This window comes from Dromaius novaehollandiae, chromosome 1 (genome assembly GCF_036370855.1).
Source record: "Dromaius novaehollandiae isolate bDroNov1 chromosome 1, bDroNov1.hap1, whole genome shotgun sequence".
Classification (NCBI taxonomy): Eukaryota; Metazoa; Chordata; class Aves; order Casuariiformes; family Dromaiidae; genus Dromaius; species Dromaius novaehollandiae.
Window position 1 is genome coordinate 84,665,395 of NC_088098.1, and position 27,759 is coordinate 84,693,153.

Genomic DNA, 27,759 nt, shown 5'->3' on the forward strand with positions numbered 1-27,759 from the left:
TCAGCACCTTCTATTGATAGTTTTACTGATTACTGTAATTCATGGTGTCAACGGAAAGAAATGTGTATACACTGCTATCAATAAAGTAAAAATCAGCACCTAACAATGACAGCTTAAAATAATGAGATAGTGATCTAGGTTACACATTAATATTTTCTGGAAATTGATAGTATGAACAAATGAATAGGAGAGTAGAATGGAGTCCAGAAAGAGCATGCCATTTCGAAGCTCTACTGTGGACTTACTGTATCATTTTGGGCAAGGCTTTCAAGACCACTTTTTTATAATGCTTAAAGGAGTGATTTTTTCTATTGAAAGAGGAATCTCAGAAAGTCCCTCTGCTTAGGTGCTACGCTTTGCATGATTTAGGAGATTTCTGTCTGTGCTCAAAGCAGTGCTGTTAGATTCTTTTTTTTTTTTTTTTTTTTATCATTTGTAACAGTGAACTAATACTTAGACAAATCTTATGACGGAAGTCAAGCTTATTCTTAATATTTCATTTCTAAGTAGCTTGCATTTTACAGCTGATTTGATGTGTGCATCCCAAAGTACTTGGAATAACTCTTCGGGTGGGATTTTAATAATGTTTGAATGTGTAATTTTAATAGGGAAATGCATTCAGCAGCAATGTTGAATGCATATAAGCATTGAGAATGAGCACACTGCTTTTTTTTCACCACAGGAAATGCTTAAGGATGAAGTGCGCACATTAACCTATAGAAACTCCATGTATCACAATAAACATGTTTTTAAAGATAAAATTGTACTGGATGTTGGAAGTGGCACAGGAATCCTCTCCATGTTTGCTGCAAAGGCAGGAGCCAAGAAGGTATATGGGGTAAGAAGACTTTTCCTCATATTTTGTTTTTTGTTTGTTGTGTTTTGCCTGAGAAGCAAAAAGCAAGATGGGTTTTGGCTTGGTGATTCACCCTGGCTTCCTTGTCTTCATTTGAAATTCTTCCTTAGATCTGGAGCCAAGCTCTTGTATTGCTTGAGTCACAGTGACTCCAGTGGAGTTCTGTTGTTTTCTATCATGTGGAGTAGAGTGTCTTTTCCAGATTAAGAACTAATTTCTCTTTTTGTGTATAATCTTTGGTGATCATAGGACATACTTGCATTTTATTTTTACTGCAAAAAAATGTAGAAAGGACTCATTCCTATTCAGAGAGGTCAAAGGAACTATCTTGCTTGGTTTTAATTCTTCTTAAGGTCTGAAACTTTGAGGTCCTGGAAACAAATTTCTTTAATATGTTCTGTCCATTACAACTCAGAGAACCTGAACAGAACAATGCTTTTCAGAGAGGGGAGGGAATTATTACCTTAAATACATTGAGCTGTAGAAGCCTTAAAGTGCAGTTCTCCACAGAGAACTTATTACAGACGGATAGCATCTTATTCTAAAGATTTGCTCCTTTGGTGTATTCAGAATTACTTGTACTGGCTCTAAAATAACAAATACAAATTCTTATTGCTTTTGACTTCTGTTTGCCCTGCAGAGCCAACACAGCTCAGACAAAGGGAATTGTATTTGATTCTTCTGTGTACTTCATCAACAACATTGTTTACTAAAACTCAGTTGGCTACAGTTATGCATATGAAGACACAGATGTCACTGAGTATCTAAACTGTGCATTTTTATTTCTGATGGTGATGCATGAAATGCAAGGCCTCCAGCTTGATTCTCAGGCTCATATTTTCAAAAATCAGTGCTAATTCTGAGCCCCTCATCTGCGTATCAGACTAGACCATGGAAGTACAGATAGCCAAAATCAGAAGCTGGTGGCAAAAGTTTAAGCATGAGACTTACTGTGCAGAACTGGCAGCTAGAATGTATTTCTTGTAAATCAAGTATACAATTTATTGTCTCAAAACCTTATGAAGAATTAACCTGGAGCCTTCCCTGATGCAGACCTCATGCAAAGGTCTCATGCAAAGATGTTGCAGTTCTGTAACAAAGTTAACCATACCAAAAAACGGTGCTGCAGTGCTACCACCTTCCCATCTTCCAGATCCCCGGCCACATGGTCCTCATACCTCGCATGTGCTGGCACTGGTGCTTATCTGATTCTACAGTGAGCCAGCTCAGCACACTAAACTAGAAGAAAATTCACCCAGAAAAATAAAAGTGAATACTTTTCCACATGTTTTTGGTTTGGAGCATTTGTCGGGGGTGGGGGGAGGCTTTTTATTGTTATTATTCCTTTGGACTTCTTTATACTTAGGGCTCTACCTCAGGTGTTCATAAATCTCAGTGCCACATCAGGGTCAGCTTACCCATGGACCATTCAGCACTAAAGCTGCGAAGTGTGCCATCTAGGAAAACCTTGCACTCAAAGGAACTTGACTAGGTGGGAAACTCCTCTGCTAAAGCCTAAGAGTTTCACCCTTCTTGTCACATGAGCTACCTTGTCATGAACCCTGTCACACAGCAAGCCGCAGCTTGCACTGGAACAGCGGACATCTCAGAGATCTAGCAGTGGCAATTTTACAGTCAAATTCAAACTGAACTCTATGATCCTATAGCAATGGCAAAGAGTTCCAGTAGAACTCTGTTTCTATTAAAAAGAAAACATCTGACAAGAGTTATTACACAGAGCTGAGATGTCCCCATTTCTTCTCTATGCTTAGATGTGATATTTCAGTAGTATCGTGTGGGAACTGTTGACAAATGCACAGTGTTGATTTCCTGACTACATTGCCACTGAAATTGTTCTTTTCTTCCTTATTCTTCAGGGTCAAATTTCAACCATTACCCTGTCTGGTTCTCCTCAGCCCCTCCCACTCACTTTTGGAAATTATTTCTTGCCACTGCTCAACCAATTCCTAGAATCATGTTTAGGTCTTCAAGAAGTGCAAATCATAGAATTGGTTGGGAGACATCTGAAAGTCTCTAATCCAACCTCCTGCTCAAAACAGGGTTAACTTTAAAGCTAAAACAGGTTGCTCAGGGCCTTGTCTAGTTCACTTTCGAAAACTTCTGAGACTGGAGACTCCAAATCCTTTCTCAGGCTGTTCCAATGCTACACTGCTGTAGGAGTGAAACCCCTTGAATCCCTTGAAAACCTTGAAATCCTATCCCATGAAAATCTATCCTATCCTTGAGAACTTACCCCTTGAAATCTCACCTCATCTACTGCATATAGTTCTACAAAATTCAGCTCAGTCCCTGCAATAGAACTATCTGAATTCTGTGCTACTTTCAGATAAACAAGATGATAGTATAAGTAAGCAGGAATTAAACTGGCACATGACATGAAGATATATAGAAGATGGTAGCTGAACTGGATGATAAGGAAGCAGTGAGGACCCAGCCAAAGGGAAAAGGAAAGCTGGGAATGCAATAGGTGGTGACCGTATCAGAAAAAGACCCAGAAAAAACAGCAAGCAGTCTGGCTTTTAGAGGATAAATTAAATACATAGGAATTAGGGAGAAAGGGGTTATATTAGGTATTATTGACAGTTTAATATCATAGTTGGAAGAGGTAAAGTAGGAATTGATTAGGTAATTACCAACAACTTTTGCCCTCATGATTTTGAAAGGGCACAAAAATCAGGGAGATTCAAGGAAAGCAGCATTTCTCTAAGAGATGTCAAAAGATCTTTGCAAACATAGGCAAAAATCACTTGTGCTAGAGCTCAGGTTTTAACAAAATTAAGGCAAATCTAAAACCAGAAGCTGCTGTAATTCTTTTCTTAGTAGAAGATTAAAACTATTAATGAAGACCAGAGAGGATGGAGAAAATACATGATTTAGATTAGATCGATCCAGTTATACAAGAAATAGAAATGTCCAGAAATCTAAGGAAGATAGCAAAAAAAATCCCCAAATTCATACTGGTCAACATGGGTAAGAAACAAAGGATTATCTGCCATATGAGATCTAATCCCTTTTCAAAGTGAAAATAAATTAGAGATTTAAAGTATGATGCTGATTCTTCTTGTCCTCTTTCGTGTTTTTCTATGTGCACACACTGATTTTGACACATATGTTTCTGTCAGTCTTTCTGAATAAAGTACTGACACAGAACAGAAACCAATTAAAGACAGTATAGTAGAAATTTGAACCAAACATAATCAAGGCTCTTTCCGATAAAAACTCTGAACAAATGCTCTTTTTCCAGTATAGTCATTTGACATGTTAACTCATTAGAGTTAACTTGCCTGTACGCATTTTTCTGACACTGTGAATTTTAAGATGACTGTATCCTGTAGCTGCCTCACATAGAAATTAAGTAAAATATTGCAAATATTATTGTAGCTGTTAGACTGATGAGACAATGAAGAAAGCTGACTGGGGAGATGGCTAGTTAATGTAATCCTGCTATAATGTTGGGGGATGGTCTATATGGTTTAGTTCAAAGTCCTTTCTACCTAAAGAAATCTTAATCCTGAGTATAACATTTGGAGTGATTGAGGTTCCTCACTCATTTTCCTTATGTCCTATTTCTTAGCTGATTGTCTGTATGTGACAGCAAAGTAGCATTCCAACATCAGATTTAGTAACTGTTGAATAACCAACAACTTCAGAAGAAAGGTTGCAGAGTTTCTAACTTGAAGAAGGCTATTCTCCTGAATAACTTATCAGTTCTGTTGGAGAGCGCTGAAGGCCTTGTAAGAGCTGCCAGCAAGTGTTAGCTGCTTATAGTTATGAAAGACAGCCTGAAGTGGTGTGGAAAAACTTTCAATATCTTACTGTAGAAATGGAGAACTTCAGTACAGTTCCCAGGTTAACACAGAGAAGAGAACTTACGCAAAGCAGATACCTTTGTATCTGCAAAACACTGTTCTCCATAGTTTACTCTGCCTATGCCTGATCCCCATGTAGAATTTGCTCTAGAGGAAGGATTTAAAGGCAGTCTCCATTCTTAACAGAAGTGCAGGTGCTGAGGCTTATGCTATGCTCCACTGCACTTTGGGAACTACCTTCCAATTGTCCTCAAATTTGTTGGGAGACAGAAAGACAAGCAAGAGCAGGACTCTTGCAGGAGACAGAAAACCAAGAGGAAGCCACATACGCTCCTGCTCAAGTTCTTCAGGCATACAGAGCATGTCTATGATTCTACCGAAGGTCTGGTCAGTGTTTCATACCTCCCAATAAACTATGCACATGTCTATATCACGAGACCCAGGAACACTTTTCAGTTCCTGAGTCCAGGTGTATAACTCACTTTGTCTTGACTGCATGTTATGATGAGATTCAGCTGAGCTCCATCCTTATCCATGCTTGAGTTTCTGGAAGGGAGCTACAGCATGCTCCAGGAAATCCCCTGATCTTAAGAACTGAAGGACCTAATGAGCATGTGCTTCAGAGCACAGCTTCCTGGCCACGCAGATACAATCTAAGATACCTTTCCACCACAGGAATACTGATGATTACTCTGCTGAGGTTAGTGGACCTGATTCATCTCTCATTTAAAGATCCAGGTTTAAATAGAAAGATATTTGCAAAAGGAAAAACAGACCCAATAGCATGAGATGTTTATAAAAACAATGTGACAGCCAAACTAGATTCTGCATCTTTGAATGAAACATGGAAAGTGATACAACATTTGTCATCAGAAAAGACAGATGCAAATCTGGATGTTTTTGGAAATATAATAATTTCAGTAATTTTTTATGTTAAAAATTTCTTAACTCTTTTTCAATAGCATGCATTGCCAAAAATGGTAGACTCTCACGGAGAAAAACAATTTTTTTTTGAAATGGACCAGAATTGGCATGATTTGAAATTTAGCATAATTCACAGAGTTGGGATGCATTTTGTTTTAAAGTAGGTGAGGAAATGTAGCATCATGCTAATTTATTTCTTTTAGCAGATTTGGGGGGGAGAGGAGCAATATTCTGAGGTAGCAGGAATAAATTAATTCAGTTAATAAAATACGTCATTTTGTATGTAAGTATGTAATTAGGACCTCTTCTTTCCACATTTGAACAGTTTTAATAACAACCCTTTCTGTATGAGCCAGTTTAGCTCATACACAGGCTTCAGCTTAAACATCATGATACTGCACACAAAGCTTTGATTTACTGTTATCAATGATTACATATTCCAGTCTTTGCAGTCTTTGCTGCCTTTAATAGAAGTTGTTTCCATTCAGATATTTGATGCCTGTAACACGCAACTACTGTTCCTCCTGTTTTTCTTTTTTTCTTCCTAGATTGAATGCTCAAGCATATCTGATTACTCAGAAAAAATCATCAAGGCCAACCACTTGGACAACAGTAAGACATGCATAAGTATAATTTCTTCAGAAGAAAGGGAGACTAACTGTTTTTTGCTTTTTCTGGTTAATTTATGTTGTGTAGTTTACCTGTTAATGGTGGGTTTGTATTAGTTACGTAAATACGAAACTAAAACAATACCTCATTGTAGACACCCAACAATTGCTCACAGAAGTTGTTACTTTTATTTCTAGGCTTACAGGCAACAGAAGTAAACGGAACTCATCAGCTGCTAGTTTGATTTAGCAAAGCAGATAGCATATTAGAGCTGAACAGGCATCAGAATTGCCTTTTCAAAGAAACTCTGCCATTTCTTTTCCACCTCGTCTCTTAAACAGAATCAATACACACACATGTACGCACATACTCTTAAATTCAAACTGAAATGAGGTTCTGAGCAAAAAGTATTCCAAGTCCATAAAGATCTGTCGCTAACTGGGAGTTTCTTATAACTACAACTTCTAAAACACTAAAAAATATTTTTTTCAAAAAGCCATATTGAAATACACACACGTATATCTCAAAATTTTCAATTCCTAAAATGACAGTGTCATTGAAACACTTTTCTTTCTTGAAGAGAAAACTGTTGAAATTTCCAGGGATTTGGAAACATTTCAAAAAAAAAATTTTAAGCCTCCTGAAAGCTGTTAACAAAAAAAATCTCCAAACAGCTCTATTTCATCTCTTCAGTTCTCCCCCCAACCACAGCACGTAAGGTATCTTTGTAACGACCTGAAAAAATCAGGCTTTTTTAACTGAGGCTGTGAGCTAATTCCAGTTTCAAGGCACTCTTCATAAAGAGTTTGTCTTTGTTGCAGAGCAAGACAAATCCGAGCTGGCTAGGCTACATCCTGCACCACTCCACTGTGTCTGCACTGATGCTGTGCTAGCACATATGGAGGACTGGATTTCTGCTCTGTTCTAGATCTCCCCTAATTTTTACTGCTGTCACTTAAAGCTTCTGACTAACAAGTAGCTTCTTGGGAGGAGAATTTCTCATGCAGCAAATATTCAAATGGTGTAAAAGAAACATAAGGAACATAAAGATGACATATAAGTGGCCAGCCAGCGTATGTAAATTTTAGTTCAGAAAAAGGAGGAAGCAAAGGACTGAAAAACACTTTTCTGCCACAAAAGAGAGAAGGTATTAAAGGAATGTCAACACTTCAGCTTGATTAGCCTGCATTCTTGGTGCAGAGCCGGTAGGTTCCTGGTATAGCCCTGTGTGAAATAGCTGAACAAACAACATCCTGGAAAACCATTCATATTAGTTTGTACAGTATTTCCAGCACCTTGCAACCTGGTTGAGGAATTGTTATGGGTGCAGGAACCATTGTTAGAATTATAGCTGATTTAGAAGTCCACAGTGAAAATTCCCAGGAGAATATGCGGCTGAAAATGTTCTTGATTTTATACCAAACATTGCACTCTGAAGCAAAACTCCTGTTGATTTTTGGTTTTGTTAGAGTGACGGTTATTGAAGGATCACTCTCTCAATTTTAAGAGCAGCTGAAGTATCCTGTGGCAACAGTACTCTTCATGTGGGATTAATACATTTACTGGGTCAAATTAGCTCCAAGCAGAATCCAGTGAGCTCCAGAGGCAGCACAAGGTAAATAACAGGATCAAGTCCTTGGAAAAAGTGGTGGAGAGAGGAAGAAGCAGAGATTCCTCCCCTTTGGCAGAAGTGACTCTTTAGACAGGCTCAGCTGTCTGTGGAACTGCAGTATGGTTTCCTGTATAATCAGATTACCCCACTTAGCTAACATTTATGCTTACACACTTTGCACTGATCCACAATCACATTTATTTTAATAAGACCTGGTACTGAGCCCAAGGATCTTGCTGCTCATGGAAATTTTACTTTTTTTGCCCTAATTGTTTGAAGAAATGCAGAGCCAACAAAAGGGGCTGAGCAAACACCCCAGTGTTTTCAGAACAGATGCAGTACAGCTAGGTACAGCACAATCTGCTCCCACATGCTGCCTTATGAAGGCGTTTCATCAAAGTGAAGGGCGGTGGGAAGAACTTGTACTGCTGCTGCTCATGCTGTGACTGTTCTAAGTATAAAGAGAAGGCTTCGAAGTCTGCAGGTGTGTCACACTGGCAGCTAAACAAGGCTAAAACTCTCCCTGAAAGAATAGAGGCAGTGAATGTTCTTAGGTACACTAAAAAGAGCTTGCACCTGGAGCTTTTAACCACAAGGAGTCTTCAGTATGACAATAGACGAACTACTAAATGTAGTAGGAGAAGTTTAAAAAGGTGAAGAAGGAGGGAGCTCTGTGCTCCTTTCCAGTCAGGTTGCTCTCATCAGCCGATACCTCACGCTACCCCTCTGAATCAGAATGTTCCCAACTTCTTAGAGGGCCAATCTGGATTAAAAGTTTGCTGGTTTTGATTTGCTATGAAAATAAGGTAGCCATGTCTGATTACAGTAGTATTAAAACGACATGTATTTTGGATATATGAAACCTCATTTTTATGGACAAAGCTGTAAAAATTGTTCAATCCACACTTCCATTGTTGCACAGCTAACGCAGTTCTAGCTAAATGAAATCACTTTCACCTTCCTCAAACTGAATGTTGGCCACTTTCATCAATAAAACTATTAAATGCTGCTTACTAAGAGTAATATAGTCATCCTATGCATTAATAATGGAAAGTAAAATATTCCCTAACCACAGTTTTATTCTTGGAATTTAAGTGCATCAATTACCCTGTCATGGAAGAATCCAGAACCATGTGACTGACTACTCACTGGAACAAACAACATTAATAGTAGACAAACCCAAGCTGAAAATTACTTACCTAAAGAATTTGTAATACATTTTTAAATAGCAAATATATACAAAAAAATTACAAGAAGGATTGGTAAATTGAGTAGTGATCCTGAAAGGAAATAATTGTTACAACTGAACTACATTTGAACCAGCTTTTCATTTTCCTTTAAGCAAATTATCCACTCTAGTATCAACCAGTTCTATTCATTGCTTGTTGACCTGTTTTTGCTCTCCCATCCTTCCCCTGTAAGTAATGTATAGCATTGCAGTAGGTATAGCATAGCATTTAATGAGCCATATTGTATGTCATCTCTGAGGGTCTGGTATACTGCTACACCAAACTTCTAGCAATCTTTTTAAGCTATATGAAACTAATAAGCTGACAAAGTGTCTGAAAGGAACGTTTTCCAGCAGTCGCTTTAGATAACTGTAGAAAGCCATTCAAATCTAAACTGGATAGAATATTCAGAGTAAGAATGCCAGTATGTTATGAAGGATTTAATCATGAAGCAGAAAGGAATGACAGATGATTTTTCATAACAGAACCATGTTTGTACAGACTTTCATGTTCGTATACTGTCAAGCTAGAACTGCCTTTCTCAGTTGAGTCAGGATTCATAAAAAAATTAGTCTTAGTCTCCTCTTTGTGAAACCAGCATGATGTGTTTGAAAAGCAGATGAGAATTAGATTCTAGTAGCATAAATCTCTACTATATCTGTGATGAGCTCATAAGTGTGTAACCCTACATTTATGACAATGGGTGTTTAAAGGATTCCAGGTGGATTCTTTGCATTTCTTGGTCAACGATCTACAAATTTCCAAATTCCAAGGTGCAGGTAAAATTACCTGCAGATAACCAGGTAAGGTCTGTTTTTATTTTTGATATATGGGTTTTACTTTTTTTCTTTTATACTGATGCAATATTACACTTAGGGCAGAGAATTTTAAAACAGTCTAAAATGCATTGACTCGTGTGGGGTCATCCTTCATTTATAGGGAGTCAAGAAGAGAATCATATTGAAAAGAAAGGTCAGCCTGACATTCACCAGTAAGGAACACCTAGTTGGGTTTTTTATCACGTGAAACATATTTCTTTGGATTCTTCTTTCAGTAATCACAATATTTAAAGGTAAAGTGGAAGAAGTTGAATTGCCTGTGGATAAAGTAGACATCATCATCAGCGAGTGGATGGGTTACTGTCTTTTCTATGAGTCAATGTTAAACACAGTCATCTTCGCACGAGACAAGTGGCTGGTAGGTGCTCTGCATGTCATACTCCTTGCCGGAGCAGTCATCATTTATTTTCTAACTACAAGCCTTCCCTCTCCTACTGTCACCATAAAAAAGACATACCTCTAATTGCCATTTCTTAGGCTTTAATGGAAAGACGAACAAAGAGAATCACAGTAGTCTGGGAGACCTGTCATTCAAAAAAATCTATGCTTTTGAATTATTCTTGGTGCAATTCATATAGACACTATTTATGACATTGCCACAGGCTGCAAGAACTGCTGAATTATTAAAGTTGATATGACAATCTGAAGGAAAACAACAAAGGCATGCAAGGGGTGCTTGTCTGTTTTTTGTACGTGCAGTTCAAAATGTGATATCTTTGTCAGGTGAATAGATTACGAGATCCATTTCCCCACAATTCATCAACAGAAACCTGGAGGGCTAATGTTTCCTGACCGAGCTGCTTTGTACCTGGTAGCAATAGAAGATAGACAGTATAAGGACTTCAAAATTCACTGTAAGTACATGCCTAACAGTAATCCTCTTTTATTGTCATTTCCTTATAAATATTTGATATATAGTGGCCTGCTTTAAACTCTTGTTTGGCAAAGTTTTGCAAAGAAACAAGAAATCATGTAGGCCAGGCCAGAATTACAATACACATATGAACACTAAGAAAACTCTAGTCTGGAGATTAATTCAGGAAACTTACAATAATTTAAAATGCCTAAGGGAAAGAAACATGAAAAAAAATAGACTTTGCTTAGAATTATAGCAATATCTCTACCCCTATTTAAAAACGTGGGTTTTAGGAGATTTAGTTTTGTTTGTTGCTTTGATAAATACATCATCCCATACAACTGCTATTAAAATCTGTAATATTCTCTTGGCATTTGGGTGCTGTTCTTTGTTTTTAAATTAACAAGAAAAACAGAAAAATTAACAAGATGCAAATGCATTGTAAAGGTTAAGAAATAAGACTGTAAGGACTTAATCTCAGTAACACATTTGTCAAGAAGAAAGAGCAAATATAATGTTTTTCTAACTTTAAATTTAAATTTGAGTGAGACTTTTTAAATAAAAAATAAGGATCAGAGGTTTTCGTTTTACTTTGATGGGAAAGGAATTACTGGGTTTTTTTAATTCATAGACTTATAAAATTGACTTTTCCTTTACATTTAATATGTTTTTTCCTTGAAGTTTCAAAGAATAATCCATGTTGGAAGTGATGTCTGGAGGTCATCTAGTACAGCCTCCTGCTCAAAGTAGGGTAGATTTCAAAGTTAGGTCAGGTCACTCAGGGCCCTGCACTGTAGAGTCCAAAGATGGAGATTCCAAAGGCTCTCTGAGTACTTGGTTGAATACTGAACCATCCTTAGGAGGAAACACTTTTCTAAATGTCCAGTTAGAATTTTCCTTGCTGAAACTTGCATCCATTGTCCTTTGTCACATCTGAAAAGAGTCTGACTTTTTTTCTCTTAAGGCAGTGGCAGACAGCAATTAGATCCCCCCTCAATCCTTTGCTGCCCCAGGCTAAGCAAATCCAGTTTTCTCAGACACTTCTCATATGTCAGTATGTGGTTCATCCTCATCATCACATGGTATTACTGCCAGCTTATGCTCAACTTGTTGTCCCTCACATCCCCCAAGTTCTGAATTTATTTGGTCATAATATTCTTGATAAAATGAACAGGTTCTACATTACTTCACTTTTTTATTTTTGCTTTTTTTATTTGCTTTTTAGAACCAGTCAATTTGACTTAAAGGTATTGTTTTGTTAGGGAAAAAAAAAAATCATTCTTACAAAAGTCTGAAGCAGCTTTATTAATTAAAGATACATGCAAAAGCTTGTGTAAGATTAGTGGTTTCAGCCAACCTGTAGATAAAAATATATAACTTCTCTTCCTTTTCCTCTCATTTCCTCTCAGGAAAAAAAAATTAGTGTTTCTCTAATCAAATTCAGTGACAATGTTCATGTACCTTTTCCTCCTTACAAACATGGGCTACACAGAACTGTCAATGCATATGCCAGAGCCACTTTGGGTCAAAAGCAAACACAGTGCAGTGAGGCAGTGACAAAAAGTGTCTATAAGTGTCAGAGAGAATTATGTCAATTCCTCCCCAAGCACAGCCTAGATTCTTTTCTCAGTTTTGGTGGGACCTTAATAGCTAAATTCCTTTAAAAAATCACAGATTCGAAAGGATGTATGAGGCACTCTTTCTGTAAAAGAATCAAGGACATTTTGATCTAAAAAGTTCCCTTATACATTCTTCTTTCTTTTGTCCCCCTTCCTTTCTAGACCTTGAGCCATCTTCTTTTCTTACAGACAAGCCACCTTTTTTTTCCACCCATTCACTTTTTCATCCTTTTAAAATATGTTTCAATTCTTTTTTCTTGTAAAACATTGTTTTCCTTTAAGACGCTTTCTTGTCTGATTTCAGCTCTCACTCACCCTTCACTTTTTATACCTCTCTTTATCTTCTTTAGTTATTTCTGTCTCACTCCCTAACTTGTCTCTCTTTTCAGTTTATAACTGCTTGATAGTGTCTCCTTACACATCAATTTTTTGTCTTTCTTTTGGATAGAGTCTTGCCTTCACATGAGATGGAGGGCTAAGCATTTCATAGGGCACTCAAGAACCACCAGATTGGTTAAGAAAAATGAAATATGAGACTTCTAAAAAAAATCTGACTTCTGATTTTTTCAAAATTTTACTGCCTCAGAGGACTGCTATAGTCATTTAGTCTGATTTCCTACAAAATGTATAATGTAAAATTTTATCTCATAATTCCTGCATCAGTTCTCTATCTAATAGGGACCACGGTTTATATTTCAAAGGTATTCCATAAAATAAATGAGAACTCAACAGCTCTGTTAAAAAATTCTTTCCTTTTTAATCTTTTCTGAATAAAATAATCTGAAGTTCCCATATACTCATAATGACAGGAACTAAGATTTTGATCACCAGATCAAAATGCCAGGAACTAAGGTTTTGATTCCCTGAAATGTTGAGAAACTAACAGCCCAATAAAGAGATAACACATAAAAGAACCATTCACTTCTAGATTTGTTGCAATTTAGAAATATGCTCATATTGGTTATATTACCTTTTTGCTCATACCCTACTGGGAACACCAGTAGCTCAAAACCCATGTTCTGAAAAAAAAAATTTCAAATTTGCTTGCTATTGCTGTTTATCAGTTGTTCATTTTTTTAAATGTTCACAGCATTTTTCTAAATGTTCTTCTATTCAGCACAGGCTGTAGCCCACGACAACCTTTTGTGACTCTCAGTTCAGATTTTCAAATAGAGCACTATTTGAAATGGAACTTGACTCGTATGATTCACAAGACTATAAAAAGATTTTTTTTTTTTGACGTTTTTGTTTTTATTTTTTTAAGCAATCTTAGCAGCAGAGCCAGTGTACTTTTCCCTACAGGACCATTTATTCAAGAAAAAAAGACTCAGCAAGATAGGAGGCACTTCTTCGTACAATAATAAGAATAGCTCAAATATAGAAGATCAGCACGGCTCTTAAATCATTTAGAAGGAGGATATTTTGCATTTTGTCATGATATACATGCAGATTAAAGGCTTGATTCCCCAAATACTTAAACACATCTGTAATTCTACTCCACCCAGTATTTCTCTTGATGAAACTAAGGCTACTTAAATAAATAATGGAGCATGCAAACAAACAGCTGATCCAACAAATACCTGCAAAAAAAGGAAATATTATCCAGAATGGATATGAAAGAGCAGAATACTCCTGATGGCTATTCCCAAATCTCAATATGAAGTATGGTATGATTTTGGCAATACTCTCAAATGTCTAAAGCCCTGAAAATCATCCACATATTTCACAGAACACAATTCTGGGGGTCACCAAAAACCTGAGACCAAAAAGCAGGGGCCACTTGTGAGAAGATATACATCGATAGGTCATTTTGCCACAGTTGCTTCATGCATAAATGGCCATGATAACACAAGCCACTGGGACAGGGAGCAAAGGGATAAAGAGGTGAGCTGAAAGTTAGCTGATGGTAGAAATACTTTCAAATGGAAGATGCTTTGAAAAATGAAAAAACTTTTTTTATTACTACTTATCTTTGACACATCCATTTGCATTGACAGGGTGGGAGAATGTGTACGGCTTTGACATGACCTGTATTAGGGATGTTGCCATGAAGGAGCCTTTGGTGGACATAGTAGATCCAAAGCAAGTGGTGACCAATGCCTGTTTAATAAAGGTTTGGTAATTCCAAATATGCCTAATTATGAATGTTTACACCTAACTGTAGCATTCTTTGGAGACCTACTGCTTGTGCTTTACTACCGTCTGTATGCTTCTAACTAGCTGCAGAAGCCATCATCATAGAATGCTATCACACAACAAAAACTATGCATGTGTTTTTTAATTAGCCAGTACTAATGTGTTGCACATGCCAAATACTATCAGCTGAGCTAAACATGAGTGCTAATGCCTTGATCACTTATGGAATACCCAAATACAAGATGCTCTCTGTGACTTAGTACTCATCTGGCTGCTATTGTAGTGGAACAGTAACTTCAGAATCTCACAAATTATAAATGTGAAAACACTGGATAAAGTTGTGTTTAGATATGCATTTTAATTGTACTAACTTCTTGTAAATAGAGGTTGAAAATTACTGATGGAAAGTTGCTGAGGAGAAGAGGTAAATTAATTCTGTTTGCAGTAAAAAGGCTGAAGTGTCAGTTTCTGAATTGGTCGGCTGGGATGGAATAAGTCTAATTTACTCCAGAGCATGAGATCAGAATTGGACCCTTACTTGTTTCTATAGTCTCCTGATTGATAGCCTTATCCAGGATGTTATTGTGCTCTCCCAGCCCCAACATGCTCCATCTGCAGCCAGAGCTTAGATTGGACCCTGTTCTACATATAAGACAGAAAGGTCACAGCTCACTGTTCACAAGCTCAGGATAAGAATCCATGGCCTGCAAGAACACATGAAAGCTCTGAAATTCCTCCAATGTGGGAGGAATCCTCCTCACAGGGGACTACTCACATGAGTAAAGCTATCTGCTTCAATAACAGTTGTAGGATCAGGTCCGTGAAGCCAAGATGTCACTCATTTGTCCCAAAGACTTAGTTCCATTTTTTTCCATGTCACCTTTTGACAGTAACACAGCATCAAGTATTCCTGTATATAAAAACAAAGACTTACTTACCTTCAGTCTGCAGAACCTCTGTTTAAAGCAGAAAAAAAGTAACAAAAGTAGAAACTCTGTGTGAACAGGCATGCATGTACAGTCCTCACTCAGAGAAACACAAGATGGTTGTCTCTAAAAAATGCCTAAGGCAAAGCAATTTAAAATTGCAATACACAGAAAATGAGTTATGTAACCAGAATGACTGCATGACATTTATGACAGTTTCAATCAATTTACCACTCTTAAAAAAAGATTTTTAAATGGACTGCATAAAATATGCCTAGAGAGCGAGAGATCAGGTGGCAGAATGGGTTAGCTTCCCTGGTAATAAAGTTATGAAAGCTTCATGCCCTTAGCAAAAGTGTAAATCCAAAACCTTCTCTAAAAAGGTCTTTGAAAGTAACTGGGCATAAAAAGACAGAAAAAATTGTTCAGACAGTTCCTATTCAGATTTTATATTTAGCTCTACAAGGCCTGACATCTTCTGTCCATACACTGAATGGTGCTTTATCATATAAGCTCCTTGGGATCAAAAAGGGTAATTACACAAGCAGACATCACTCTCAGAAGTTCCAGGATACGTTCCTAATCTCACAAACTGATCACTAAAAAAGAGAAAAATAGTTAATGTAAGGCAGGAAGTGGGGAGGCTTTTGTTCAAGCTAGCAACATGGAAGCAGAAAAATAGAGGTTGCATTTCTTTTTAAAATTTAATTTACTTTTGCACATCATTTATTTATATAAAGTGCATTTCTATGAGCCTGAAAATATCTGTGAATTCAGGAAATAATTTCAGCCTAATAAATTTGAGAAAAAATGAGCAATAATGTTTAATTATCAAAACATTTTACTATGTCATTTCAAGATGGCATGGCTTATTCATAAGATTAGATTCACAAAGGAATTTTTTGGAGGTGTGTTCAACCTGCTTGTTTTGGTCAGCTGACTTAGGGCACCTACCAGAAGAATCTAGATTCCCTGCACATCAGTCAGTAGATGGAGCAGTCACTAGATGCATTCCTAACGAATGAGTCAGTGCTCTGTGCTTCTGCAGTTTTTTGGGTTGTTTAATGCTCAGAATTGTTCTATAAAATCAATAAAAGATGGCATCATCCACCTGCATGCTATCGTTTGATGACACTCATCTAGAATGTTGGAGACTCAAGTAAAATTTCCCCCATCCTCTTCCAGGATGGGATGTAATCCAAATCTTGAACCTCTCAGGGAACTCTCTAGCAGGTGACCACTAACCTGCGGGTACACTGAGGGGGATGGAGGAGGGTCCAAGAAATATGTCTCTCTGATGTGGAAGCAATTCCTCTTTGAATGATGTCTTAAATATTACCCCGGTTGGTTAGAGAAGGAAAATAGATTTGTATTCCAGGGGCAAGGGATTTCTCCTGGCAAGTCAGAGCCCTCTGTTTGAACCCCTATCCAAATTAGCCAGGTAGGGCAGTGAGACTAAAGCATCTTCAATCACAGGTGACCACCAAAGTCATTAAGGTGTGGGAGGGAACATCAGCATCCTCTCCTGATCTCAGGAAAAGTGTAAAAGTCTCCTTCTGAGTGCCTAGTGCTCTGAGCAGCACCGCGTGAAAAATGGAATAGTTTGCTTCAGACTGAATAAAATAATGAGGTTCTCCTTTCTGATCCCCTTGTACATTTCAGAAATACATTTGGTTTTGGGTTGAACCAAACGTCTTTCCTTGTTAGTTTTGGTGTCGGCATCAAAAGCAACAGCAACAACAAACCAATTACTCACACAACTGTAGAAAAATCTGCAATGAGAAAATGTAGCAAAAAACTCACAAAAACAAACATGTAAGAACATGCCATATTCAATTTACCATAGAAAATGCTGTGGGAAGATGCTCCTGAATCTCCTTCCCTATATAACCACAGAGAAATACAAACCGAAAAAGCTACCAAAGCTACCATGGGGGCTGCATGCTCCCATTTTCCAACACTTCCCAGGAAATATTTAAAGACCCTACAGGTCACAACACTACTTTAAGATGTTTAATGGTGTTTAAAGTACTGACTGCCTTCCCTGCACAAAATCTTTTACACAAGTGGTGATTTTTAATGCACATTCTTGTTACTCTGAGAATATAATGCAGTAGAAAAAGGACATCATCCTATATGCTCAAATATCCAGTATTATGAGACATTTCCACCATTCTGGAAATGTCATGATTCACGTACAATCAGGATCCAACCTGATTTCAAAGGATCAACAGATCCTTTGCAGCAAAATTACTGTTGCTCAGAAAGGGATTCAGCCACACAGATGAGGAACTTGTCCCTGAGCTCCAGTGAATCGCATGTTCTTCTCTCACAATAATCTTGACCCAAGAGGTTTAAGATGAGTCATTCCTCTTCACACTCTGAGACTATCTATCTTCTTGCTTCACTGCAGCTTCAGAAAACTTCCTAAACACATTCCTTTCTCCCAGCTGCTTCTACAGAAAAGCAATAAGCACCTACATCACTGTCCATCTCTCTCATTCCAGGTCATTTTGACTTGTTCCTAGTCTTCAAACACTGTTCTTTGTTTCTCATTTTAATCCTCCATCCTTTTCTCCACCTGAAAGGCTCCCTTCCTTCCCCTAGATTACTTTCTCTGTCACTCTTTCCTCTCTAGCTGTCCTCCCCAAAGTCTTTCCTTTTAGCGTCCTCAAATTTAACTCATCCCCAGCTCTCTCTTGAATGAGATGCTTATTATATTTCTTTCTCTACTTCACAGACCTTCCATTATCCTCCCAGCTTCGCATGTCATGCTTGCAGACATCAAAGGGAGAGGAGGAACAGCCCTCTCCAAACACTAGTAACTCTCAAGCATTTCCTCCTGTGCAGATGGGAAGGGCTGTCAGAGGAGGGGCCCTGGTGAGGAGGCTGAGGCCTCTGTTGCCTAGAGCCCATAGCTATGCTTGCTTCCCAGTTATTACATTTACTAGAAAACCAGCATATGCTGCGCCATCTAGTCAAAACAATGTCAGATACTTCATTCTCCCCTTTACTGCCCCCACCAAAAAAGCCAAAAGTTAATGTTATTCCTCCTCTCCCTACATTAATACTGCTGGTTTCCCCACTCCAAAGAAAGAAAAAAAAACATTTTCTTTCAGAAATGTGAATGTGTTTTGGGGACTATTGCATTCGCTGCTCCCCTCATCTCTGTGTGTATATCTGCACATGACAATATAGGTCATTTTTTCAGTTGTTCTCAGAAAAAAGGCTTTGGCCCTTTCCCCTTCTTTCCCTAGTAATTAATTTGCTTCAGATCGATTCTGTTCCTGAAGCTGACAATACTGAACCAATGGATGCTGCATGTCCTCCAGCTTCTGCTCAACACCTTTACCTGCTATGAAAAGCACTGCCTTCACCATCATACCCTTTGTTTGGGTGACCATCTCCTCTTTGTCAAAACCAGAACAGGTGGTGCAAGGGGAGAGAAAAAAAAATCCTAGTCTTCACAGAAATAGACAGGGAGAAAGAAGGCAGTCCACTATTTGAATCGTTACTTGATCTCCCTGCTCACACAATCCTAATTGAGTAAGCTAAGTAGATGGAAAGGGGATTAAGAAAAGAGGTCTACTTGCATCCCTGTAACAACCTTAATTAGGACAAGCATGAGGAAATGGGTCAGGCAGCCAGACAATATTTTTCCCATAGGCAGATGAAAAATTCAGGACTGTTTCTCCCATCAGTTAGGCTGCCTTTAGCTAGGAGTGATACCATTGAATCAAGGAATACATAGCAGCTGGCAACACCTCATCTCAGCCTCAGTGTAATCATCCTTATGATTCTAAATGATCTGTACATCAATTGCTCAGTCCTAAGGCAATTAGTACCACAGGACAGCCCAACAACCATTCTTTATGCTCTTGTGAATATAAGAACTGAACCTCTGACAGTCTCTCTGTGATGGAGAAACACAGCAGGGGAAGTCTCACGGTCCTTTATGCAGTGTTAGCCTCAATCTGGACCTTTGTATTTAGCTTATATTTCCATCACTTTTAATGTTGCTCAGCTTAACATCACTTCTTTTTTTTTTTTTAGTGTGCTTAAGAATTATATTTTGACCAGACCCCTGCCTAACTATGCCCATTTTGTTATTGTTGTTTTTCCCATAAATTATTTAGAGTGAAATGTGGTAAATCGTGGCTTTTCCATTCAATCTTATGCACGATAGCATTTATCCCATTTATCTCCCCTTGGTTATTAGCTGTAATTAAATAACATTTAATGAATGGTAACATTTAATATAAGAATATACAGTACCCAGAGAAAGTTTCAAGGAAGCACCAAAAACATAGATCAAGCTAGTTTCAAAACTCTACAAATAAATCAATAAACACATTCATCTCCTTTCCTGCATAGCAAAAAAGAGCTTGCTTCTGTCATTACAAAAAATGACTGCAAAAAATGACACCTTTTACCCAGCACATCTGTTCATTATTTCTGAGACATTTCCTCTGAATTCTCTAATAAAAATATTTCCTACTGCTTTTGATTACACTTTACCCTGCAGAGCCAAAATAGCTCAGAGAGGGGGAGCTACATACCTTTTTTATGTCTCATCAGCAGACTAAGTTACCCACAGTCCTACTACTGAAAGGCCACCAAAAATTATGCAAGTCCACAGAGACAGCCACCACTGCAGTCTAGTTTGTTAAAGATAATTTTGCAGTGTGCTATGAAATTTTAGCCTCTGCAACCTGAGCAGATTTCATAAATTCTCATTCCTATTCTGTTTTTTCTTTCCCTTTTTTTTTTTGAGTGAAAAAATGCATTTCAAGGTTACCCCAGCTTTACATTAGACCACTTGTAAGTATGAGTCACTTGTAAACACTAATGACACAGTTTGCCATGACCTTTGCAATGTAATAGATTAATTTTCATTATGGGTAAATTTTTCTTGAATAATATTGCTAATCAAATAGGCCAAAATAATAGCTCACTTAATAAAGACAGAAGTTGTTTTATCATAAGTTTTCAAACTCTCAGAGATGTAAGATATGTGGTCCATGCGAAGAGCTCAATAACTGAAATATAGTTTCATATTTTGGTGTCTATTTTCATGGACTTCCCTTAGATTATAGAATGTAACTGCCAAAATATAGAGTCCTCTATTCTACATGGACATTCTAGATTCTGTTCCCCATTATCGCAGTGTAAGTCTGAAGTAATGCCAGTGAAGTCAGTGATGTGATTTCTGGTTTATGCTGGTGTGATAGAGGAAGTTTGTATTTTTGTCTACAGAACAAATGTTTATTTCTCTGTATGCAAGAACAATTTTGTTGTTAAAACTGAGTTTCTGCTTCCTGATAATAGAAAGAAAAATATTTGGGGGATATATGGCTCTTTCCAGATGTACCCTGACAAGGGTCCACAATAGGGACAGTGAAGCCAGGTACACCTAGGAGGATATCAGAAACTACACCAGTAGGAAAGATTTCCCATAGCATTCAAATATAACTAATAACATTTCAGACTTAATATACTCCCTGTCATGAGTACCAGTCTTTGAAGTATCCCAGACAAAAGCAGCACTGCACCTGGATGGAGAAACTCAGATCAATCTAAAGCACCCAGCTCAAGCCTTGGTAAAGCATTCAGTTTAAGCCAACAAGATTTAAATATCATTGGAAGCAAGCAATCCTGGAGACTGCATCATTGCTCCCAAACACTGCACTCAAGCCATATTAAGATTTACATGATTTGCTTCTGTGTCCTTGAAGAGTAAAATCCCTAAGTCTACTATATGAAATCCATTATTTGACCCCAGATTAGAAAGCATGACCAGCAGAAAGCAGGGCCTGTCATGCCTCAAATGCTTTGGCTGCTTAACATGACATAGTCAATGCATATTCCTTTCCAGAGGAAGCAAGAGATGCCCACATCAGAAGCTTATTTTTATTAAAAACCCAATTCTGCCATCTTTCCTCATGCTGAGTAAGGCTGACAATCCCTGGTGATGATGCATCTTAGAACTGGGACCCTTCCCACATCCATTTTGCCTCTATTTGTCAAAGCACATTTTTACCTTCATTTCTGCTAACTTTCACAACCCCTCCCTTCTATCCCAAAGAGCACACTCTCTCTTCTCTGACTGGCCTTTCTAACATTGGCTGTTTCTTCTGGTTTCATAATTTCTCCTTCTGAGTCATTTACTGATGATATGATACGCTCAAATATACCACTGATTTCTTGGATTGTAAAGGATTGCCTGTTGTTTTTATTGCTGTTGATTAAATAAAATGCTTAAATACCTCATTTAACACTTAAAACAGATAAAATGCCCTAGCCTAGAGCAGGCACAGACATCTGCATGTAAATGATTTTTTAATTTCTTCTCAAAATAGGAAGTAGATATTTATACAGTGAAGACTGAAGAATTGGCATTCACTTCTGCATTCTGCCTCCAAATTCAGCGTAATGATTACATTCATGCCTTAGTCACCTATTTTAATATTGAATTTACAAAGTGCCACAAGAAAATGGGATTTTCTACAGGTAATCTGTACTTCATTTCATTTCTATTTATATCAATATATTGATGTTATTGATCAGATGATACATGAGAATTTACTGTACCACTAAGTTTTTATTTCAGTGATAATAACTACTGTCATTTGGGGGAAGTGGGAGCAGGATGAGGAAAAGACAACTGCTTGCAGGAATTCCATAAAAGCAGTGACAGGATTTCACAGTGGCTGTTAGGCTTAGAACTCCATGGACATTATGACCCAGGAGTTCATGCCCATCACTAGGTAGATCTTGATCCCATAGGTGGCAGGTTTCTCAAACCAGACAGGGGGCTGTTGCCTCTGTAAGAGATAGCAGCTCTGGTCCCAGGTTCCCCCAAATCTGAAACAACAAAACTCTTGCTTCTCTCAGAGTCTAGAACAAAACCACTACCTTTTTCCAAGATATAACCTCACACATACTGCTTATGTAAATTGGCCCTAAGAACCTACATGTGGAAGTCTTTCTTACCCTGGTGAGCAGATGCTTAATGGAACAACCCCATTCCTGTGAGTGATTGCTTATCAGAGTGAGGAAACCAGCCAGTGTTGCAGCACACATAAAAAGTTCATGATTGCTTTAATGAAGAGAACAACAAAATATAGTTGGCTCTGATTGTCCTTAGTACCATTGTGCAGCTCAAAGTAGTGTAAATGGGGCCTGACATAAGTTAAATATAATTAGAAATCTCTCTGCTTTTTTTATACCCCTCAAAGGACCTCTAAACCCTTAACTGAGAAAGGTCAAAGCTGAAAGTACTGTGTTAAAATATACATTTATATTTGATTCTAAAATTACTGCCATATGGATGATGCTCTTTGGTGCCTCATATTCTTACCTTTTCCAGTAACCATACTTCCTTGGTCATTCTATACAAATATTATGCCACAGTATTTCCCACACCATAATAGACAGCGGTATGTGCTGGGAAATGAAGTGTAATCTGAAGTATTACTCTTGTGAGACACACCAGTGGCATCCTGAAGTGATAATTTTTTGAGTTACTGCTGAAATATTTCATGTAATTTTGAAAACACTTTGGATTTTAGGCATTTGTTTTTCCACAGAATGCTGACTTTTTCAGCAGAAGGTAGCCCATTAATCTTTTCTAAAAGGTAACATAGTCAAACCTCCAGTTTTCTGTAAAAAATAGCTTTAAAGAAGGGTGTAATTGCTGTGTTGTGATTTTAACTGAAAAACACGTTAGTAAGGAAAGTCTGCTTATATTGCCAGAATCACATGAAAGGTCTTTCATACCAGTTGTGGCTTTACCTGTACAGGAATAATAGAACATGTTTATTTATGTGTGTGCATATGAACATACATGTGTTTTTTAAGAAACATCTGTTGAACAGATTAGGAGTTTTGATTAAGGCTTGCCAGGCAAATGCGTCCAGTCAGCAAATTTGGCTCTCAAACCCAGCCATTCTTTGCTTGATTGTTAGGCTTCCCAGTGAATAGGTATCAAAAGTGGCAAGGAGAAGGGCCCACAGACCAGTTTAGACATCGTGAGTGCTCCTGCAAGGAGTTGCTTGTTCACAGAGTAGACTGACATGGATTTGCTCCAGTATCAGTGTAGCCAAGGGTGGGAGGGAAAAAGACTTTCTTGATTCTTGGGTGTTTGGAGTAAAGAGGGCTCACTCTGGAATGAGGACGGAAAAAAATCTGTTAGACCACCAGCATGTCCCAGGTGGACTTAGCTTCCCTTAGCACATGGGAAATGAGCACCTGAGGAAGAGGAAAAGATAAGCGGTATCAGGGAGAACAGGCTGAATTTGACCAAAAACTTAGAGCAGATATCAAGTTCTCTTAATATTTTCCTTCCTCCAATTGCAGAGAGGTTTTTGCATATTCACCACAACTTGCAAAGTTATGTGCATGGTGTTATGTGCCTGCCCTTCACAAAAAAAGAGGAGAAATGATTAGCACTCTCCAGTATTTCTGAGCTTGCATCAAGAACTGGACTCATCGTCAGTGCTTTAAAACCTTGAGGAACATACCTAGTTCATCTAATATCTGTAGCTTCCATGGGCTGCTACTTCAGAGGTTCTGGATGCTTATTCATACTCCCATGCTAGGATTCCTTCAGCTTTGATGACTTGCCCTTTCTCATCATTCCTTCTCCAGCTGGGTCTTGTAGCTGCTGGTGGCTTAGCGTCCTTGGAAGCTTGCTTGGAGAGGCTTCCTACGTCTCCAAATTCTGCCTCCAATCACTTAGCAAATGCTACGTTTCCCCTATTGAATGCCTTTCTTTGGTTGGTCGCCAGTTCCCTGAACATCTTACCTTAGCAGCTGTCCTCTCCAGTGGGCTGTATGGCCCACCAAAGTAGAAAGGCTGGGCACCATTGCTTGCAAATGAGGAAGAACTGCTAACTACATATCCAGACAAAGTTAATTTCTTTGGATTTCTGAGTGCATGCCTAAGTTTTTTGTGTTTTTGTTGAGGATTACTTACTAAACCCTGGCTGTCTTTGATGCCAATGAGGCTATGGCTATATCACCAAATAAAGCAGACCCAGGAACAACTCTGGTCTTGAAGTTAGGGGGAATCAATGGGCCCAGTACTTGGTTCAGGGTCTCCTCTGGGTCCCCTGTGGTGTCACTCCAATTGCCCTAAGACAATTATTATTTGGTTGGGGAGGGTTAATTTTTATTCAAAGTATCTAAAATAATGGGAGATCTATTCTGCAACCCATTGGACAAGTAGATTTGTGATACTATGAAACTGATATGAGTACAAGAGTCTTGCCTCAGGGTGTGCCATGAGGACTACAGGGAAATATATATAAAAATCCGTGGGACCAGACAGGAGGCATCCACGTACTCTGAGAGAGCTGGTGAATGTCATTGTAAGGTTGCTCTCTATCATCTTTAAAAGGTCATGGTGATCAGGGAAGGTTCTTGATGATTAGAAAAAGCAGATGTCACACCCCATCTTTGAGAAGGGCAATAAGGAGGATACAGGGAACTTCAGGCTGGTCAACCTGACATCAGTCTCTGGAAAGGTTATGGAGCAAATCTACCTGGAAACTATTTCCAGCTATATGAAAGACAGGAAGGTGATTGGGAACAGGTATGATGGATTTACTGAGGCCAAATCATGCCTGACTAACCTGATACCTTCCGCCATGGGATGACTAGCTGTGTGGATAAGGGAGAGCAATGGATAGTGAATACCTTAACTTTAGCAAGGCCCTAGACACAATCTCCCATAGCATCCTTACTTCTAAGTTAGTGAGATGCAGCCGGACAAGTGGAAAACTACATTGGTGAAAAAATGGCTGAACTGTCGACTCAAAGTGTGGTGATTAGCAGCCAAAGCCCAACTGGAGGCCAGTTACTAGTGGCATCCCATAGGTGGACCAGTAGTAAGGCCAATATTGTTCCACATCTTCATTAATGACCTGGATGATGAGCTAGAGTGAACTCTCAGCAAATCCATAGATGATACCAAACTGGGAGGAGCAGTTCACATGTAGGAGGGCAAGAGCTGCTATTTAGAGGGACCAACACAGGCTGGAAAACGGGCTGACAAGTTATGAAGTTTAACAACGGCAAATGCAAAGTCCTGAAACTGGGACCAAATAACCCCCTGTAGTAATACAGTTTGGGGCTGACTGGGTAGAATATCTTTGGATAGACTATCTCTGGATAGAATAGCTTTGCTGAAAAAGACCCATGGGTCCTGATGGACAACAAATTGAACATGTCAGCAGTGTGCCATTTCAGCAAAGACGGCCAATCACATCCTGAGCTGTATTAGCAAGAGTATAGACAGCAGGTTAAGGGAAGTGATTCTCCACTTCTACTCAGCAATTATGAAACTGTATGGGAAGTACTGGATCTGGTTTTGGGCTGCCCAGTACAAAAAGATATTGGCATACTGGAACGAGTCTTGGACAGTTACCAAGATTGTTGGTGGTGGGAGCACATGGCACACAAAGAAAGGCTGAGAGAACTGGTTCAACCTGGAGAAAAAAAAGAGAGAGATCTTATTGCTATGACCTCCTTATGGTACAGAAAACTGAACCATTCTCTTTCAGAGGTACACAGGGGAAGAATGGTAGGTAATGGACATGAGTTGGAACACAAGAAATTTGATATAAGGCAAAAAAATTACCATCATGGTGATCAAATACTGGAAGAGGTGTCCAGGCAAGTTGTAGAATCTCGATCTTTTGAGACATCCAAAACTCAGCTGAAGCAACCTGTTCTAACTGGTTCCAGTGCTTGATTTTGCTTCCTAGACCTATTTTATTTAGTGACGTGGAGGAAGGTGAAAGAATAGCTAAACAAACAGTACTACCACCCTGCAATTCTCACGTTGCAGTACCTCAGCTGTGCTAAAGGGGCAGCTGTACACTGGTTAGAGGTGGCACTTCTTACCAGGAACCAGAAGCACAGCATGATAGAGTGAGGTGCAGAGCAAGTCACTCTGTAGAAAGGCTATTTGGTTCACTGTGACAGGAGGAATAGACACCACTGTCTAGAACACTGATCTAGATCTTCAGCCAGTGTCTGTTAGCAGAGTTCTACTGAATTCAGAAAAACAATACAATTTGATAGTACATGGGGAAGTGCCACTTCACTTTTTTTTCTCATTATAAGGAAAATAAGTGTGTGATTTGGAGGGGACTTGAAGGTCTATACCTACATTCCACATGCCCCATTCATCTAGCACAAACTTCCAGATATGTCAGATTTTTCTAAAGAATAGTTCTGCATGAATGCATGAATGTGTTTGTGTGTGGACAAGGATCCAGCTATGTTCTAAAAGATATTATAGGTGAAGATTAGTTTTGCTCTAGCATGTTTCCACTTAGAAATTTTACAGAGACAAGTCTAGTGGGAAAACAGTATCTGGATCTGAACTCCTGCATGCAGATGTCTCCATTTAGCAATTGAGTTTAACAGTCTTACCAAGGAAGAATCATCACTATTAAGACTGTCCAGATGCATAGCCAGGAACTATCTGGTAAAATACTTTTGGAAGATATCAGTTCGCCAGCACAGTTTCCAACAAAACTTTGGTTTAGATCAGTCTTCTCATTCTAGATTTCTGCAGAAAAGATTTTTTAAAAATCTTGTCAGTTTTAAAATTAAATACCTTATTTTTTTCCCAATCACAAACACTTTTCTCAAGTCAAACATCTTTTTGAAAGGCTGACATTGAAATGAAATGGTTCTGTTGGAAGACTTTGCAAACACAGGTGCAAGCTCGCTAGTATTTTCTTAAGTCAGACTTTACCCTGATATGGGGTTTGGGCATGGAGAAATTTTGCAGATGATGATAGCACAAGGAAAACAGTTCCCACACAGATCTAATTAAGACTTTAAAAGTTCCATTTGACTTCCCTGGGGTAGTTAAAAGCCACATGTTTCCTGGCGTAGATATAATTGCATCACAATAAAGTTGCATCTAGCACTATAATCTATTTCTGCAGTGAAAGTGAAGAAGCTGTATTCATACCAAGCATGTTTATAGCAGTGTAACTGCATGTACACCAGGGCAGGTAGCAATGTAACTATCCTGGAAAAAAAGGAAAAATCAAATGATTAATATAAAATTTAAATAAATAGATAAATACAGTCTATGTTTATACTGGGTCTCAGATTTTTTTTCCCTTCACCACATGAATTTGATTATGTTGATGGGATGTCACTGAATGCAAGGTAAAACATTGGAAAGGACTCAGTTTGGCTTGTCACAGGCTGTTGCATGTTTATGCTGAAGAACACATTGAATGCATGTCACTGTCCTCAGCAGATAGCAACTTAAATTGGATCTTCTTAGAAAAGAG

General features: G+C 38.4%; 1 protein-coding gene across 3 annotated transcripts in view; it reads left to right on the forward strand.

Moving 5' to 3' along the window:
* The window catches only part of PRMT8 (protein arginine methyltransferase 8), an 80,654-nt gene that overhangs the window by 45,544 nt on the left and 7,351 nt on the right, over positions 1–27,759 (forward strand). For all 3 annotated transcript variants that reach the window (XM_064517928.1, XM_026114744.2, XM_026114743.2), the window contains exons 3-8: positions 683–838; positions 6,159–6,222; positions 10,115–10,257; positions 10,666–10,753; positions 14,372–14,487; positions 21,796–21,946. In XM_064517928.1, coding sequence (XP_064373998.1) covers positions 683–838; positions 6,159–6,222; positions 10,115–10,257; positions 10,666–10,753; positions 14,372–14,487; positions 21,796–21,946 — 718 coding nt within the window. The remainder of the gene's footprint in view (positions 1–682; positions 839–6,158; positions 6,223–10,114; positions 10,258–10,665; positions 10,754–14,371; positions 14,488–21,795; positions 21,947–27,759) is intronic.